The sequence below is a fragment of the Plasmodium gaboni genome, chromosome 8 (assembly GCF_001602025.1).
Source record: "Plasmodium gaboni strain SY75 chromosome 8, whole genome shotgun sequence".
Taxonomy (NCBI): Eukaryota; Apicomplexa; class Aconoidasida; order Haemosporida; family Plasmodiidae; genus Plasmodium; species Plasmodium gaboni.
In genome coordinates this window covers 397,297-416,250 of record NC_031488.1, presented here as the reverse complement: position 1 = coordinate 416,250, position 18,954 = coordinate 397,297, and the positions used below count along the sequence as shown (strand labels likewise).

General features: G+C 18.2%; 4 protein-coding genes across 4 annotated transcripts; 1 reads left to right on the top strand and 3 right to left on the bottom strand.

The window, feature by feature from the left end:
* Window positions 1-258: 258 nt before the first annotated feature.
* PGSY75_0811700 (hypothetical protein) lies at window positions 259-3,780 on the bottom strand (the record flags this gene model as incomplete). Its single annotated transcript, XM_018785244.1, has 1 exon — window positions 259-3,780. One exon carries the CDS (start codon window positions 3,778-3,780, stop codon window positions 259-261), a length of 3,522 nt encoding a protein of 1,173 aa, XP_018642211.1.
* A 2,838-nt stretch (window positions 3,781-6,618) lies between these two features.
* Window positions 6,619-10,503, top strand: PGSY75_0811600 (hypothetical protein; the record flags this gene model as incomplete). Its single annotated transcript, XM_018785243.1, has 2 exons — window positions 6,619-6,708; window positions 6,961-10,503. 2 exons carry the CDS (start codon window positions 6,619-6,621, stop codon window positions 10,501-10,503), a joined length of 3,633 nt encoding a protein of 1,210 aa, XP_018642210.1.
* Window positions 10,504-11,232: 729 nt separating this feature from the next.
* Window positions 11,233-13,956, bottom strand: PGSY75_0811500 (putative histone-arginine methyltransferase; the record flags this gene model as incomplete). Its single annotated transcript, XM_018785242.1, has 1 exon — window positions 11,233-13,956. One exon carries the CDS (start codon window positions 13,954-13,956, stop codon window positions 11,233-11,235), a length of 2,724 nt encoding a protein of 907 aa, XP_018642209.1.
* Window positions 13,957-15,073: 1,117 nt separating this feature from the next.
* PGSY75_0811400 (conserved protein, unknown function) lies at window positions 15,074-17,356 on the bottom strand (the record flags this gene model as incomplete). The annotated part of the gene is made up of 4 exons (XM_018785241.1): window positions 15,074-15,263; window positions 15,422-15,540; window positions 15,722-16,984; window positions 17,102-17,356. The coding sequence occupies 4 exons, from the start codon at window positions 17,354-17,356 to the stop codon at window positions 15,074-15,076; spliced, it is 1,827 nt and encodes a 608-aa protein (XP_018642208.1).
* Window positions 17,357-18,954: the final 1,598 nt, after the last annotated feature.

The following is an 18,954-nucleotide window of genomic DNA, read 5'->3' as shown; positions in this document are numbered from 1 at the left end:
AAAAAAAAAAAAAAAAAAAAAAAAAAAAAAAAAAAAAAAAAAAAAAAAAAAAAAAAAAAAAAAAAAAATATATAAAAATAAAAAGTGAAAAATAATTAACACAAATATTTATAGATCCTAATTATTAATATAATAGATAAAAATTAATTTTTTTATATACATATGAGGAATACAAATTAATTAGTTACTTTTTTTTTTTTTTTTTTTTTTTTTTTTTTGTATTTGTAATTATTTATTTATTATTTTATTTTATTTTTATCATTGTACACATTTAGTACATACATAATTATCAATAAAAGATATATATTTTTGTTTTTGTTCAGTTGTTATATTAACCTTTTCATTTTTTTCTATGTGAGTAATATATTGTTGTGGTTTGAATTGATACATGAATTTCATTTGATCATATATACAATTAAAAGATACAGTAAAATGAATAATTAATGTTTCTTTATTTATATTTGTATATTTTAATTTATAATATTTGTTTTTTTTTAAATGATCTTGTATATAAAAATAGATATTATAATAAAGTATATAATTTTTTAATAAATAATCTTGTACATATAGATAATTATATTTATAAAAATCATCATTATAATTAATTTTTTTTATATATAATAAATATACTTCATTATTAACAATAGAAGTATTTTCTAACAAATCTAATTGTACATTCATTATTTCATCCTTTTTTTGAGAATCGGTCAAAAAAGGAGTAAATGTATGATTATTATAATGTATGTATTGAAAGACTTTATTTAGTTGTATATTAATATCATATATATGTATATTTGATAATTTTAAGAAAAAAAGAGGAGTTAATTCATTTAAACTGAAATAATATGGGGTTAAGATTTTCTTTTTTTCTTTATTCATTATATTAATTAATTTAAAAATGTTCACATTTTTATTTTCACAAATAAAAAAGTCATTATAAATATTTTTTATATTGTCCATTTCAAATATTTTATTTACATTTGGAAAATTAAAATTATGTTTATTATTATATATATTATGATTATATATATCATTATTATTATTATATATATTATTATTATATATATTATTATTATATATATCATTAGGAATGTTAGATGTGCTACATAATTTATATATATCTTCATTTAAGATACACTTTTGTAGTATTTGAATTTCTTGATTTTTTTTTGATAACTCATTTTCGTTTTTATTTATATCACTGGATGTTATACAGCAATATTGGGAACCCATATTATTATTATGAATTAAATTTGGTAACAATTCATTTTGTTTACTTTCTAATTTATGCTTTTCATTATACATCTTTTGATCTTCATATATTTCTACATCATTTTTATAATGTTTGTTATTCATTAATTGTATAAGATTTTCCATTGAATTGAAAATTATGAAATAGGAAAAAAATAAATATTTCACAATATCCTTAATATAAAAAAAACAGACACCGTTATTTCTTATACTGATTTTTATAATATTGTCAATTTTGTTACAGGAATTAAAAAAAGTTTGTTTATCATCAGGAAAAATATTACGTATATTTGATATTTCTTTCATATCATTATAACAAAATAAATTTTCATAAGAATTTATATATTCATCATTTTGAATACCATCATACGATTTATTGTTACAATGTGATATTATTTTATTAGGATTTATATAATTTTGTAAATTATCATTATAAATATTATTATTATTATTATGGGAATATAAAATGTTTATATTATTTAAATCAGTTGTATGTCCTATTATAGACTTATCATCTAAACCATATTTACTAATACATATAAGATATAACATAAATAAATAAGATGATTGACTTTTAAAAATAAATTCTATACTTTTAAAATGTTTAAAACAACTTTGAGGTAATAAATATTGTATATATCCCTTTTTTTTTATATTATCATTTGGCTTTATATTTTCTAATATATTTTTTTTTTTTAAACATTCATATAATCTAAGATAAATATCATTTAATTGAATAATGTAACATTCTTCATAGTTATTATTATATTTTTTATACTCTTCCGTATTTGATTCATATATCTGATCATCATTTATAGTAGTTTTTTCATTAAAGGTGTGGATTTCTTTTTTTATATTTTGTTCTTCATTAGTGTTATATATTTTTTCATGACCTATATATGTCATTTTGCTCTCCTCTATGTATATATTTGTTTTTTTTTTATTCATATAGGAGTATTCATTTTTATGCGGTTTTTTCAAATTATCCATTTTATGTTTTACAAAAAGGTGGTAATAAAAAAAGTAGGTAACAAAAAGTGGATACAAAAAACATATATGAAAATTATCATAAATATTAAATAACTGAGATATAAAAAGATATTCATAACTTAAATGATAATTTTTATTTTGATCATTTGTGTTTTCATTAATGTGTCTATGATGGGGTACTAATATATGATAATATGCTGAAAAGCAAAGTCCGTTACCGTTTAAGATAATATAATTATTGTTTATTTGATAAGAATTGATATCTATCATTTTAATTTCTTGTGTTAAAAAATTAATATATATATAATCATTAATTTGTATAAAAGGTTGTTCTAAAGAGTTTTCGCTAAATCTCTTAGGCAAAACATATTTTTTAAAAATATTTGTTAATTCATTTATATCATAATATTTCCATTGAATATTTACAACCTTTTCAGAATGATAAACAATTTTAATATTTTCAGAATACATATGATCTTGTATAAAATTATTATTAATATATGGATAAATACTAAACATGTTATATATATGAATAAAGGCTTTTATTTTATCTTTTAGAAAAGAAGGATATTTATGTATATAAAATTGAAGACATTGTATTTGATTGTCTTCCTTTCGTATTTCACTATCACAATTATTATACATATTATTATTGTGATTATCATTTTCTTTATAGATTTTATCTTTATTTTTTAATTTTATTTTTTCATTATATAAATATTCATAAATGTCATCATTTATATTAAATGTGTCTACTTTTTTAGGTCCATTAGGACATTCGAATAAATACGTATTAATTTCATTATATATATAATCCTTATTTTCATATATACAAATATTATTATATGCATAAAATTTAATTATACTAACATCATGAAATAAGCATTCCGCTCTATTATCATGATATATATTGAAAAGCTTTATTTCATTTTTATCATAATTATTATTTAAGTTGTTATCAACTATTTGTTTCAAACAATAAAATTCATTATTATAATGTGCTTTATTGTCAGTATTTTTTTTTTCATTTTTTAAGGCATATGTATTATTATTATTATTATTATTATTATATTCATTATTATAATTTAAATGATCATCATTATTTATATAACCATTAAAATTTAATTTATTATCATTATATATATTATTTCCATTTTCAATGTTATCTTTTACAACCGAGTTTATTTTATTAACGAAATTAATACCCTTTATTATTGGGTCATTTGTTTCATTTTTTTTTATTACTATATTAGCACACTTATTATTATATGCATCAAGAGTGCTTTCACACATATTATTTTTAATATGTAATTTTTCGGTTTTCTTTTTATTAAATATACCCAGAAATTTTAAAGCATTCTTTTTAGACAAATTATTTATTTTATTATAAGAAATATCTATATTGTCTTTTTCATGAACATTTTTTTTTTTATCATCTTTGAAATCTAGACTACAATTAAAAGAACTCTCATTTAATGAATTTCCAGTTATTGAAGAAGAATCATTTTGAACAATTTCAAAAAATTCAGCTTTTTTCATTTTTTTTTTTTTTTTAAAATATATATTATAATATATTATATAATAATAATTTATATAAATATATAACATTAATATATATATATATATATATATATATATTAATATATATATAAATTTCACTATTTATAATTTATCTTTTTAGTTATTTTAATTTTTATTTCTTTGTTTTATTTATTATTTTACTTTATTATTATTAATTTTTTTTTTTTTTTTTTTGATATGCATTTTCTGAAAATTTTCATACATTCAATATATGTATTTTTTTTGCTCATTCCAAAGAGATAAAAAAGCGGGAAAAAAAAAAATAAATTAAATTAAAAAAATAATAAATATACGTATTTCAATGTATTTTTTTTTTTTTTTTTTTTTTTTTTATTTTTGAAGACAATATATAACGTGTATTTTATCAATGATTTATTTAATATATAGAAAAAAAAGTTGGACAAATTTTATATTTATGATACACAATTACATGTAAAATATATATATTTATTTAATATTCTAAAAACCTATAAAAATAAGGTAATATTTATGAAAGAAACTATATATGTGATATATACAAGTAAGTTATATAATATTATAATAAATATATTATACATAGAATTCTGCGTACAACCTTGTGCTTTATAGGGTGCATATTTTGCTTTAGTAAATATTGGTGCTTTTACAAACAGGTTAAAAAAAAAAAAAATAAAAAATAAAATAAACATAAAAAAAAACCTATATAATATATATATATATATATATATATTAATGATTACCATTTCATTGATTTTTTTATATGTTTTTATATAGATAATAAAAAATAAAGATGCTTCTTTTAAAAGTAAATAAGTTTTAATATATATAGTCATATGAATATTTCCATATACAATATTACATATTGTGGTATATTATTTATTTCATTATATAAATATATATATATAGATATATATTATATCTTTTTATATTTAAAAAATATTTAAGTGTGCAACATTTTCATATTACCCATTTCTATAAAATGAATTAATATATGTATAATTATATATTATAAGATCATACATTTTTGTATTTGATAAATTTTGTTAAAGCCTCAATATGTTCATCTTATAGAAAGGTTTTATGAAAAAGAAGAAAACCTGACTCTTTTTTCTTTTACATTTGAACCTTTCATATATTTATTTTAATTTTTTTATATAATGTTTTTTTCATAATATATATATATATATATATATATATATTTCCTATCTGATTATATTATATATATAATACTTATAAATGTTATTATATTGAATTTCCTATGTGTATTTTTCCTGGATGTGTTTTTTTATTCATATATAAAGATATTTATAAGATGACGCTTTGAATTATTTAAGAAATATATAATTCAAAAAACTGTGTATGGCAATATAGAAATATGATTGTTAATAAAAAAATATTAATGGGATGCTTTTATTATATATATATATATATATATAACTAACTATATACATATATAAATATAAATATATATATAATATTTATTTATTTATTTATTTTTGTTTCCTTTGGAAATTTTATGTTTTATCTTGTGTATATATTAAATATATGAGCTCGTATAATATATAAAATATAAATAATATATATTTTTATACATTATACATTATTTATAATGCTATATATCATATAATATTAGGATATATCATTTGTTCCTTTTAAAAAGCTTATTGGTTTTTTTTTTTTTTTTTTTAGTACCTTGTGAAAAAAAGAGGGTGACTTATATATATAATATATATATTGGTAAAAAAGGGGAAAAAAAATAATAATAATATAATTGATTTTATTTATTGTGGACTATATTTAAGTAAATAGAAATTTATAAATTCTTGAGCAAAAAAAAATAAATGATACATACAAAAAATAAATATATATTTATAATATTATGTATTTTATATGTGTACATATTTTATGCACTTAAAAAAAAAAGGAATATATTTATGTATTAAAATAGTACAATGAATATATAAATATGTGTTAAATTTTTTTTTTTTTTTGCTTTATTTTATTTAAGAAAAATATATTATATGCCTTAAAAATATATGTAATTATGAATATTTATTTATAGTTATAATATTTTTTGTAATATATATATGTATTTACATATATTTCATTATATTTATGAGTAGAAGCATAAAATTTTTTTTATTAGACTTTAAAAATGATGAGATAATTTATTTTATTTTATATTTTTATTTATGTTCTTAATGTTTTATTTTCAATTTATATTATCTTTATTATTTAAAGATATAATATATTTGCCTTTTTTTTGATATTATTACATATATAATATATATATATATATTATATGTACAATATTTTTTTATTTATTTTATTTTTATTTTTGAATGTATTTAACATGTTAACAAAAAAATATATATTTGAAATATTTTATTTTTAATTGGTTTATATATACATATATATATATATATATATATTTTTAATTATATGTTTGGAGTTTTTATATTTAAAGATGCCTTTTATTGTATTTTCCAATATATTAGTGAAATTTTTTTTTTTTTTTATATATTTGTTACAATAATTATCCTTTTTTTTTTTTTTTTTATATATTTGTTACAATAATTATCTTTTTTTTTTTTTTTTTATATATTTGTTACAATAATTATCCTTTTTTTTTTTTTTTTTTTATTTTACGTATTATATTATATAAAAGAAAAAATATCTTAAATAATACATGTTGACACCAAAAAATATATATAATTATATATATATATATATATTTGTATATTGTAAATGTTATAATTTTTTTTTTATGATTTTTCACTTATACAGCAATATTTGTAGTTATATAAAAATAAAATAATGAATCATGTCATAATATTTTTATTATTACTTATTAATTTTGGCACAAACGTATATGGTCAAGATAATGCCGAACACAGTGCAAATAATGTAAGTTATAAAATAAATAATAAAAATTAATAAATTATTGTGTTTATATATATATATGTATATGTCTCTATCGTTATGCGCTTATAAGAGTGTAATGCATAAATGTGGTTGCATGATTTGTATATGAAAAATTAAAAATAAATTTTGATAATTACATTTAAAATGTGTACTTATATTTATATGATTGTAAATTTATGTATATATATATATATATATATTTACATATTAATATCATTTTTTTTTTTTTTTCAGATTAATGGAAAAGAGGAAGAAGTTGAAGATAGATGGAAATTGTATGCCTTAGAAACAAACCCATTTCTTGATTTAAAACACCCAAATTTCAATGGTTATTTTGTAAGAAGTATAGATGAATATTATGTATTTGAAACTAAAACATATAATGATTATATGAAAGAGAGATATAAAAATTTGGAGAACAATAATAGTTTTACAAAGAAGCAATATCATTGTGCCCTTGCTGTATTTCATCATGGTCGTCCTAATGCTAAACAAGTTAATGATTATAAAATATGGAGTGCTCCCGCAAATATTTTATTAAATGAAATTATGCACAAAAAGAAGTATGATAAATTTATGTTATATACGCCATTTGTTAGTGTTAATAACTTTTTAGGAAGAGAAGGTCTTCATTCTCATGTAAACTTTGCTTTTATTATTGTAAATAGATTAGCATTAACAATTAAGAATGCATTAAAAGATGATACATGTCATACATATGATTTATATTTACATGGACATTGTTTTGGTGGAAATATTATTAGAATAATATCATCTTTAAGTAAAGATTTGTGGAAAATATTTCAAAAAGAAGTTATTAATTTTAAATATGAACGGGAAGCCTTAGCTATTATTGATTCTAGTTTTCATTTAACATTAAAAGATATAAATATTGTAACTGATAGAGATTCTATTGAAGTACGTAAAGATCCATATTTTAAGAAAGATAGATATTATTTATATAAAGATTTTAAATATAAAGAACCAAATAAACCAATATCGGAAACTTTTGATGATGTGTTCGAAGATGAAGATATAGGTTATCATCGTTTAAAAGATTTAGATAATCCTGAGAATGTTCATAGTGCTCATGAAGTGCCAGATGAATATGATAATTTACTTAGACCAGTAAAGAGGTTACATTTTTATCTTTTAAATAAAAAAATTAACCTTCATGGTATAACCGTTACTGGTCCACCTTTAAGTGGAACGTTTTCAAAAATGGAAGATATTGATGTTGGTCATCAAGCTTTTTTTAAACAAAAATATATTGTAAAATATTTGCCTTATCATCTTAAAAGAGCTACAATGCATAAATTTAGAGATGTAGAAGAAGTTTTACTTATATATAACTCAGAATTATTTTGTTTATTAAGTATACATGAAAAGTTTTCATATGATTATACTAATAATATAGGTTCCCTTATGACATTTTTTAAAAGCGTAAACTTTTATTCTGATTTAGATAATGATGAAATAGTTAGTATGCATGCTAGTCTAGCATTACATTCACCACTACATATGAGATCATTAACTTATTATCTATTAAATATTAGAAATGAGTATTACTATCGAGCTTTTAGAATACCATCACATTTATCAGATATTAATGTTTCTAATAATTATCCTTTTTTTGAGTATCTAAAAAATAATAATGTATGTTCTTCCGTATCATCCAGACATATAGAACAACTTATTTCATATGTTAATGAAGCAATTAATTTTAATCAAAAACCAAAACCACTTATACCACAAAGAGTTATTTATAAGAGTCCATATTTAGAACATTTTGTCCTTCCATATATTCCTGATAAAAGTATATATACTCCACATACTATATTGGGTACAGGTAGAACATATTTATTATTATATACGTTTGATATATATAAACATATTGCTGGAACTGCATTTAATAATAGTTATGTTTTAACTAATGATAAAGAATTATTATATGATTCTGATCCATTCATTTATTATAATTGGACAAGTCATGTTGGAGATCAGAATAATGTACAAACAAATTATTTCATGCAAGATATTTATGTATACTCAGATAATGTTAATATGAATATTGTAGACAATTTGTTTAATTTATTTACCTCATCAAATCTTGTAAAATTCTTTATATTCAATAAAAATCATAGTTCAGATGTATATAAGAGTTTATATAGAACTGTTGAGAAATTTTCGTTACCAATGGTTGATATAGTTTTAAGAAAACAAAGAAAGAAATATATAGAGTATCCATTTTTAAAAAATGACAAATTTAATGATGAAGAAAATTTAGTATATGAATATATAAATAATTATACCAACTATTTAAAAAATTTCAGTTTTAATAATTCAAAAGTTTATATATCAAATGATAATTTCATGACAAATCATGAAACGTTCAAAAAATATCATTCAGAAGGAATTAATTCATTGAAAGAACAATTATCAAGTTTACATAAATTTGCTCAAGAAAATAAAACCTTTTATCAAATGAAAAAGAAATTTGAATCTATACATAATATGAATAAAATGAATAGTTCAAATAATGAATCATTTAATGAAGAACAATTACAAGAAATGTATGAAGAATATGATGATTTTAATAATATTGAAAAACCAACACAAGATGAAACTGAAAACAGTAATGAAGAAAATAAATCAAAATTAGATGTAAATTATCATGGTATTTATTTACTTATAAAGAGAACCTTAAGCTTAAAAGAAGCTTTTCAATCTCTAAAATCTTATAATTCTTTATATTATAATATTAAATATATCGAATTTATAATAAAAAACTCTTATTTAGAACATGTTGACGATCATATAAGTAATATAGATGATGTAAGTTCTTGTTTATTTAATCATGATGATGATATTAGTCTTGCTTATATTGCTAAATATTGTAACTATAATCAACGTCTTTATTTCAATATTAAAAAAAATTATATATCCAGGGAAATATATACAGTACCTAAATTAAAATATTGTGAAAAGCCAAAATATAAACATTTAAAAATATGTGAAAATTCTATTTTACTTAAATTTTATTTCCGTAGTGATCTTGAAACCATTTTAAGTAATATTAATAAGAGAGAATTTAAAAGACTCACACAAATGAAAGAATCAATAGAAACTGGTATAGATAGAGAGGATATCTTTTCTTTAACGAATGATTCATTAGTTACTTTGTTTCATCAAAGAAATGATGATATAACGAATCTACCTGTTAATGCATGTTTCAAAGTATCAAGTATTTCAAATATGAATGATTTCTTTTTCAAAAAGAATAATTCTGAAAATAGTAGTACTGTGAAGAAAAATAGTAATGATTTAAATGATAACATATTCTGTACACAAGTCACTTTACCTGTTATATTAAATAAACTAACAGTTAAAAGTATTAATGATATATATTTAAGAGCCATTAGTAATGTTATGAAATATAAGCAATTTAAAAGCATCTTCCAATTAGCAGATGATGAAGAACCATATGATTCATTCATATATTTCTTCGACAAATTTACCTATATTTATAATGTAAGAACGTTTTATGAAAATTATAATGAAATTGAAACATTTAATACACCACAAAATCTAAAATGGAATTATTTCTATTACTTGTTAAAAAATGGATTAAATACAGATTATAATAATGAAAGATTTTTACAAAATTTCTTTTATGGAGAACATGTTAATCTAGTCAAACCTTTAAGAGAAAACATTTTAAAGAATTTTTTAAAACATTTCACCGTCTTCTTTTATTTATTTAAAGTGGACGAATAAATAAACAAATAAATATATACATATATATTTATATTTATATGATTTTTTTTTTTTTTTTTTTTTTACATAAGACACAAAAAATAATATTTTTTTTTGAAGTTTTTATTTTTTTCCATTTTTTCTTTTTCTTCATAACTTTTATTTTTTACTTTTTTTTTTTTTCACGTAATTATTTGTATCCTATATAGGGTCTATATGAAGTAAATAAAAATAATATTTTAATATATTATAATATGTTTTCATATATCTTTATAAATAATAATATATATATATTTATTTATGAGATGATTTATTTTATATTTAGTATATATTTAATAATTTCATGAGTGTCTATTTATATATAATATATTACTTTTAATTTTTTTTCAATGAACCGATTTTGAACTTCAGTAAAATTTAAGTATTTTATATTTTTAAAAGTTTCCTAAATAGTAGTATGTATTTGATACACATATATATATATATATATATATATATATATTTAGGAATAAAAAAAAAAAAAGTATGTATAAATATATTCTCATATATTATTTTACATATTTTTATAAATTGCTGTTTGAAAGTATATTATAAAATACTATATATATGCATATGTACATTATATATATATATATATATATATATATATATATATCACATAATATTTTGTTTTGCATATATTTTCTTTTATTTTTTTAACATTCAAAATATAAAAACATAATAATAATATATATATATATAATATTCCTATCAATCTATATAATAACGACACACAAACTCTTCATTTATATTTATGGACTTATTTTTCTTTATCTGCAAAACAACGTGAACATGTCTTGTATAATTCGTGGGAGAAGAAATATGGATATTACCACATAAATAATTAGGTTCTTTATTGTCTGTGCTAAATATATGTGACAAATTATAATTATTTGAATATAAATGTAAAAGAGTTTGTTTCCAATGAGTTTTTTCTTTAAACATACTTGTTGTTAATATAGTACTTGTATTATTTGAAACATTTGGTATTGTATTTAAATTATTCAACTGTTCTTTCACGTTTATAGGTTCATCCATATTAGTATTAACATTGTTATTATTATTATTATTATTATGTATATTTTTTTTTATATAATAGGTTGATTTATCAAATAAACAGTCAAAATAAAAACAAAGGCTTGTTACAATTTTATTTTCTTTTAGTGGTATTTTAAAATCTACATTTATATAAAAATATTCTTTATTATATGTATACATATCAATTATGGCGTAATTGATAATTTCAGATGATACATTATTTTTATCAACATACATTATTTTAGCCGTTTCCATAAATTCCTGATTATTCGGTTTGAGTTCATACAAATTCTTATTATACATAGGTTTATCCCATATTAATATATTATCATTTATATATTCTATATCATTATATCCAGACATATATAAATATATTTTATTTGGAAATATATATCCATTTTCTTTTAAATATTTATCTCTAGCATATAATATAGTATTAATCATACATTCGTAGAATAAAAAATAGCCCATCCATTCAGATATAATTATATCAAATTTTAATATATCCAATTTTACATTATTTGATTTTTCAAATGTTTCAATATCTAAATCTTTGTTTAAATAATATATTTCATTCTTTTCATCCATATATATATTATGATCTTCTAATTTACCTTTGAACAAATAAATATTTTTTGCTTTATTTATTTCAGTAATTTTTTTCGCTTTCTCTAAAATTTTCTCAGCGTTATCTATTCCTACAACAACTTTTGCATAATCAGAACAAAATAAAGAAATAATAGATGATCCACAACCTATATCGAGAACTATTTTATTTTCAAATATTTCTTTATTTTTATTTATAAAATCATAATAACATTGTGTTCTGCTTTTATCTAAAATCATTGTTCTGTGTATATCTGCATAATTATAACTGTCAAAATATTTTTTATCTATTTCATGGATATCTTCTTTAGTATATGTTTTTATGTTATGTTCAACATTTTTCATAACATTAAAATTTATTTCATTTATCCTTGTTGTATTATTTCTATTTATTTGTTCTAATTTATCTGTTTGAATTTCCTTTTCACGTGTATCATTTATTGAGTTTTGTTTATTACATAATAAGTTATTATTTTCATGTTCATTTGTATTATTACTATAATCATTTTTCATCACATTTATATTTTCATTTTTTTTTTTTTTATTCATATCTCTTTTTATTATTTCATTCATTAAATGTTTAATAATTTGTTCCATGCTGTTAATTTTTTTATGTAAATTATTTATTTCTTCATAATCACTTTGAGATGATTGTACAAATTTTTCTATAAGTATGGATTCTTCCATTTTATTTCCTATATAATTTTTACTAATATCACCACATGATTTATGTTGGTTATCTTGATTCACTATTACATCTACTAATTGGTTTATATTAATATTATTTAAATTTGAGAAATGATAAAAATGATGTTCTAATTTATTAGGTATATGGTTTATTTTTGTGTTTTTATTTAATATTGGACAATGGTTATGTGCATGATTATTTGTTTTTTCTTTTTGTTTTTCTTTTTGTTTTTGTTTTTGTTCCTCATCACCAATTGAATAATCTTCACAATTTGCTGATTCATTTGTTACATATTTATTATTTATATAATATGGGCATTTTGATAATAAGTCATTAGGATAATGTTTTTCTATAATATTAATATTATTATTTATATGTTTTATGTTATTATTAATAGATGATAAATTTTCTTCATTGTATTTAGTGATGTTATCCTCGTTTTCTGAACATGACGATAAAGAATATTCACTTTCTTCGTCACCATAACTTGATGATTGAGCACTAGATGAATTTTCTAAAAGATCATTTAATTTTACTTTAATATCACTTGGTAAAATGTAATAAGAATAATTATTACCATCATTTTTATCATTAAGATGATTATTTTCATTATCATTTTTAATATTATTTGATTCGTATACAACATTTTCGGTAATGTTATAAGTACCACCCTGCAAATTATATATGTCGAAATCATCAAGGTTTATATCCCACAATAATTTATCATTTTTAATAACAGGCTTTAAAAAGAAACCTACATTTTTTTCAGAATTTGCTATAGTATTAAAAGCATCATATTTTATAAACAAATCATGATATTTCTTTACATTCAAATTATTTAATTGACATAATCTTAAGAAATTAATAAATATGATATTTTTATACTCATCATTATAATATATAATATTAATATTCTTATTTAACATATTTATAACAACATTTCTTGTTTTTCTACTTTTATAATTATCTTCACATAAACTATAAGCATAATCATCATTTGAAAATTCTTCTTTCCTTTGATTAATTACTCCATTATCATAATTATTAATAATAATCTCGATCGTCCTGTTTAAATCATTCAGTTCTTCCTTTTCTACAATCATTTTCTATCAACTGTGAATTAAAAACAAGGTCCCTCATAAAATATGATATATATATATATATATATATATATATAAATATATGTTTATATATAATAAAATATAAAGGGAAATAATTATACAGACATTTAAGATATAGAATATTTATTTAACTTTAGAAAAAAAACTAATATAATTTTTGGCTTAAATTAAATAAAACAAAAGGAAAACGAAAAAGGTTATTTTAATATATATATATATATATTAATTTAATTATTTATTAACATTTATATATATATTATATAAATGATAAAAACAAAGAATAGTTCAATTAACAATATATTTCTTCTATATAACAAATATCTTATTTATTTTCTATAAAACAAATACAATCTATACATATAATTATATATAAATATTCATTAAAACAAATAAAAATTTGTATTTTAAAAATAGAAAAGAAAATAATAATAAAATAAAATTACATATTAGTTGAATATTAAAATGATAAATGAAAGAACAAAAAATATATTTTTAATATATATATATTCTTTTTTTTCTAATTCCTGTAAATTTATTATATTAATAATTATTCAAAAACAGTTGTTATTCTATATATATATATATATATAATTATATAAATTATTTTTTTAATAATATTATTAACAAGAGTTTACAGTTTTTAAAAAAATGAAAAAAAAATTAAATGAATAGGAAGAAAAATTATTCTATTATAAATATATATATATATATAAAAGTATTTTTTTAATGTCAAGAGCAATTTGTTAAAAAATATAATAATATATAACATGAAATACATAGAATATGCAATATAAATAAATATATTATTATATATATTATATATATGTATAATATTATATAACCTCATCATATACATATATATTTTATTTATACAAAATCATAAAAATAAATACAAATCTAAAAATGAAAAAAATTATGGTATATTTTAATAATATTTAAAATAATATAAATTACAAAAATAACAACACTTATTAATAAAAAAATACTTAAAAATAAAGTATAAAAATTAAAAATTTATGTTTTTTTTTTTTTATTTTTTTATTTTTTTATTTGATTTAAAAAGAAATGTTCCCCTTTTATACATAATACAATATATACCCTAAAATGTACCATCAAATCCCACAAAACCAGTTAATAAAAATATGGGAAAGTATTTTTTCTTCTCAATTTTTGAACACCAATTCCAAGCTGATGTTAGTCGACCATCTATGCAACTTCCTGCCTCATTAAAATTATCACCTCCACTACCATCAAATCCGTGACGAAAAAAATCACATGTTATCATCATCCTAAAAAAAAAAAAAAAAAATTTTAAATAAAGAAATACATACATGGATATATGAATACATATATATATAATAAAATTTCAACTCATATAATTTCACAATTATTAACATTTTAATTATATATATTTTATTTATTATAACTTGTTTATTTTTTTAATTACTTTAAATTATGAGCCCCATTAAATTCAGTGTTAATATAATTTTTCATTGCAGGTGTAGATTCGTATAACTCATCAATTCCTTGCAAACATAAAACAATTGGATTGAGTATTCGCGGTACCTATAATATGTATGAAAATTAACAAAATGGTTAATTTTATTTTGTTTTTTTTTTAAAAAAAAATGTTTTCAAGGTTACATATTAACGGGATCAATTAATAATACGGAAAAAAAAATAGTGATCAAATATACATATATATATATATATTTTTATGTATAATTATTTAATATTATATAATCACCTGAGTATATTTATCAATGAACATAAAAGTGTTAGGAATATTTGTGTCGCCCATATGAATCATACTCGATCCAACCCAACCACCTACTTTCTTTTGAACGTTATGAAGAATTTTTCTCATAACACCAAGGACCGTATGACCACTTTGCATACGGTTTAATCCTTGTCCTGTGTCAATTAATCGATAAGGGTTTTTTAAATCTAGCATATCACTTTCTGCACATGTCCATAAAAAGAACATATGTTCTCCTATTTCTCTCCACAAGTATAATGTTTGCAAAACATACATATATTGTCTACTATGTGAATGTGTTAATCGACTTCCTTGTTTTCCTGTTTCTATGGACAGAGAATAAGGAGAATTTCTTTCATTTGGATCATAGAATGATTTTAAATATTGTATCATAATTTCGCATGGTTCACAAAACATTTTTATATGAGTATTATAATCACATAAACTATATAAACATCTCTCAATTTCTTCGGAACTTAAAGAAGGTAATTCCTCTGAATTATTTGTATCTTCTTCAGTATTTGTTTGTGAATTAAAAATAGGTATATTAATACGAAATAAATTTTTTTTATTATTTTTATCATTCGAATATTTTCTAGCTAAATATTTAATAGCATCTTCTTTTTGTTTTATTTGTTTTTGTATTTCATTTCGATTCCCTTTCCCATCTATTTGCATTGTTGCTATTTTTATTAAACTATCTTTTAAAAGATCAAAACCATTTTTTCTCTCTTTTAATAAACCATATACAGTTTTTATAGGATTTACACAATCAAAAGATAGTAAGTCATAAATCTCTTCTTTTCTTGTATCCATTAAGAAGTACATTAGTTTTCCATAACTACTCCTCATCCTATCAGGGTTTAATATTTTATACCTCCTTCCTATTTCAAAAACAAAACTAAAGAAATGACTATTCTTTATAAAATCTCTATCACGTATTAGTTTTTGTCCATTTTCATAGTTGTTTGCTATTACTAAACCAGATAAAATTGAACATAAAGTTTTTATCTCTTTTATTATCTTCTTATTTTTATTTCCACTATGCAATATATCTATTTTATCAGTATACTCACTTACTTCTAATGTACTTTCTAATAATCGTAAATATAACCTTTCTTCGTAGGTGAGTCTTAAGGGAATATATTTGCACATATTCATATAGTAACATTCCTCCTCTTCTTCCTCCTCATTTTCAACCTTCGCATCCTTATCCTCTAGCTCGATTGTATCATATTGTTCATTTTCAAACTAAACAAAAAAAAATAAGAAAAACATAAATATGTATATTTTATATTAATAATTGACATCACATTTTTTTCTATAAACCATTATATATATATATATATATATTTTCCTTCATTTTACATTTTTAAGAATATCCAATGTATCCTGTTTTATCTCTTGGTCTATGATAGAACTTAAGTTTCCTTCTTTATTTAGTTTATCAATTAATAAAATCAGTTCATCTTTGTTTAAAAATTTAAGAATTTCAAAATTCTTTTTTGATATATTTTCATATTCCTTTATATTATTTTCTTTAAGATTTTCTTCCTCTTTTGTATCTATAAGTGTTTCTTCTTTTTGATCTAATATATTTTTTAATTTATCATTTTCATTCATACTGAAAAATTTTATAGTTTAGAAAATATTGTATTAACAATTGTATATTAATTTAGATACAATCTAAAAAAATATACGAAGAAATTCACACATACATAGATATATACATGCGTACATATATATATTTATATATTATACTACCAATAAGTGTATGTATTTCTTTTTTATTTTATTATTTTTTTTTAAATAGAAAAAAGTACACTGTACTTTTATTTAATACGTATTACAGGAATATCAAATTCGATTAGGTATATTTAAAAATCATTTATTCTAACTATATATATTATGTATATATTATATATTTTTTTTTTTTCTAATAATATATACAAATAATATTTTCAAATGGTTCAAGTTATTAAATAATATATACTAGATCTGTTAATTTAAAAATATTACCCAAAAAAAAAAAAAAAATATAAACATATATATTATATATATAATTATGAATATATTATAATTACTTTTTTACAATATTTTGTGTACTTATATTATTATGAGGTTAAGTTAATATTTATAAATATATGTTATAATTATATACCGTAAATATATATTTACTTTTTTTCATTTATTTCCGAAGAAAAAAAAAAAAAAAAAAAAAATTATAATATAATAAAATATATTTATATAAATAAAATATTATTATATATATATATATATATATATTTATATTTAATAATACAGAAATATTAATTTAACAAAAATTTTGTTTCATTAATTTAAGGATAAAATATATATATATAATACTATTATTTATTCTTCTAAATGTATATAATTATAACAAAAGGAAAAATAAGAAAAGAAAAAAAAAAGGGAAATAATTTATATTATATATATATATATAATATGTATATAATATATATATATGTATATAAGTATATACATGTTCATATATATGTTCCAATAAAATAAATTTATAATATATTTTTTTTATATATTATATTAGAGAAAATATAGTTACAAAAAAAAAAAAAAAAAAAAGAATTATTATATATTTTTTTTTTTTTACCTGATTTTAAGAAATATTTTTGTGTTTTTTTTTTTTTTTTTTTTATTATTTCATTATTGCTTATTTTTTTTCTTTTTTAAGTAATTAAAAGTAAACTTAATTGCCTTAATATAATTTTATACATGAGAAAAAAAGAATGAAATAAAAGGAATTATTTGTTTCTCTCTTGTCATGAAAATGTATAATAAAATAATATAAAAACAAAATCCTTTTTACATGTGAATATCTTTATTTCTCTATTTTTTTCATTATAATTTTCCAATGTGTAAAAAGTAGTTCTTTTTTTTTTTTTTTTTTTTATACACTTTGTAATCCTATAATTAATTATATAATTGTATTATATTTCTTTAAATATAAAATATAATTTCTTTTCTCTTTTTTTTGGATATATATAAACGATTAGTTAAATAGTTTTAAGATTTTTTTTTTTATTAGTTATTAATAATAGAAAAAATTATATTTATTTTTAATTACGTACTTTTAATAATATATACAATACACATATATATGTATTTATTAAATATATTTATATATATGTATGTATTATATTATAAAAACGATGTAAAACATAAAAAAAAAAAAAAAAAAAAAA